Source organism: Colobus angolensis, unplaced genomic scaffold, assembly GCF_000951035.1.
Source record: "Colobus angolensis palliatus isolate OR3802 unplaced genomic scaffold, Cang.pa_1.0 Scaffold175, whole genome shotgun sequence".
NCBI classification, from domain to species: domain Eukaryota; kingdom Metazoa; phylum Chordata; class Mammalia; order Primates; family Cercopithecidae; genus Colobus; species Colobus angolensis.
In genome coordinates, this window is record NW_012114877.1 from 6,491,935 (window position 1) to 6,493,180 (window position 1,246).

General features: G+C 42.0%; 1 protein-coding gene across 2 annotated transcripts in view; it reads left to right on the forward strand.

The window, feature by feature from the left end:
* PSPH (phosphoserine phosphatase) overlaps positions 1-1,246 on the forward strand; it is a 36,164-nt gene that overhangs the window by 18,145 nt on the left and 16,773 nt on the right. For both annotated transcript variants that reach the window (XM_011938628.1, XM_011938629.1), the window contains one exon: positions 699-857. In XM_011938628.1, coding sequence (XP_011794018.1) covers positions 718-857 — 140 coding nt within the window. In that variant the 5' untranslated portion in view covers positions 699-717. The remainder of the gene's footprint in view (positions 1-698; positions 858-1,246) is intronic.

The following is a 1,246-nucleotide window of genomic DNA, read 5'->3' on the forward strand; positions in this document are numbered from 1 at the left end:
CAAGTAGCTGGGATTACAGGCGTGTACCACCACGCCCAGCTAATTTTTTGTATTATTATTTTTAGTAGAGACTTGATCTGTGTTGCCCACACTGGTCTCGAACTCCTGGCCTCAAGCAATCCTCCTCCTGCCTTAGCCTCCCAAAGTACTGGGATTACAGGGATGAGCCACTGTGCCCAGTCTGAAGCCCTATTTCATAGATAAGGCAAAACATTTTTCCTATGTGCCCATAGAGCCTTATGCATACCTCTGCTTTAATGCTTGCTTCCTTGCTACAATTAGGTCAAAAAATATATATATATATATGTGTGTGTATATATATATATATAACTAAAAGAAAAGAAAGAAGGCTTCAAGGAGGCACAGGTATTTGAGGTACTCAGGAGGCTGAGGCACAAGAATCACTTGAAACCGAGAGGTGGAGATTACAGTAAGCCGAGATCGTACCACTGCCCTCCAGCCTGGACAACACAGTAAGACTCCACCAAAAAAAAAAAAAGAAAGAAGAAATTGGTGTAGTGTGGGAAGTAAACAAAAAGGAAAAACAAATGAATCCATGAGTATACTCTTATGTGGCCTGCACTGACTTCGACACAAATTAGATCAGCTTAGTAGGCAAGGTGGGATCTTTTCATAATTGTATTTGATGTCTTTAAATGTATTTATCTTTTAAATACATTTATCTTTTTTTCTTGTAGGAGGAAAATTCTTCTAACAATGGTCTCCCACTCAGAGCTAAGGAAGCTGTTCTACTCAGCAGATGCTGTATGTTTTGATGTTGACAGCACGGTCATCAGAGAAGAAGGAATCGATGAGCTAGCCAAAATCTGTGGCGTTGAGGACGCAGTGTCAGAAATGTAGGGATAGCATTTATCCACTTTATGAAATGATAAAGACTTTCTAAAGAGTGGCTGTTTTGGATGAAGTGCTAGACCCTGGCTATGGAACATGAGCACTAGGCTTTTTCTTTTATCCCTTAGAGTTTAATTTGACATATTCATTCATTTATATAAATATTTATAGCAAACAAACATGGATAAGACATGTTCTTAGCTTGATCAGGGGAATGATGACCACCACTAACCAAAGAAGTGGCCTGAGGGGTGGGACCCAGGTGTCCAGTGGGTTTGTGTCATGGTTTAAAGTGTGGCCTTTGAGGCCGGGCGCGGTGGCTCAAGCCTGTAATCCCAGCACTTTGGGAGGCCGAGACGGGCGGATCACGAGGTCAGGAGATCGAGACCATCCT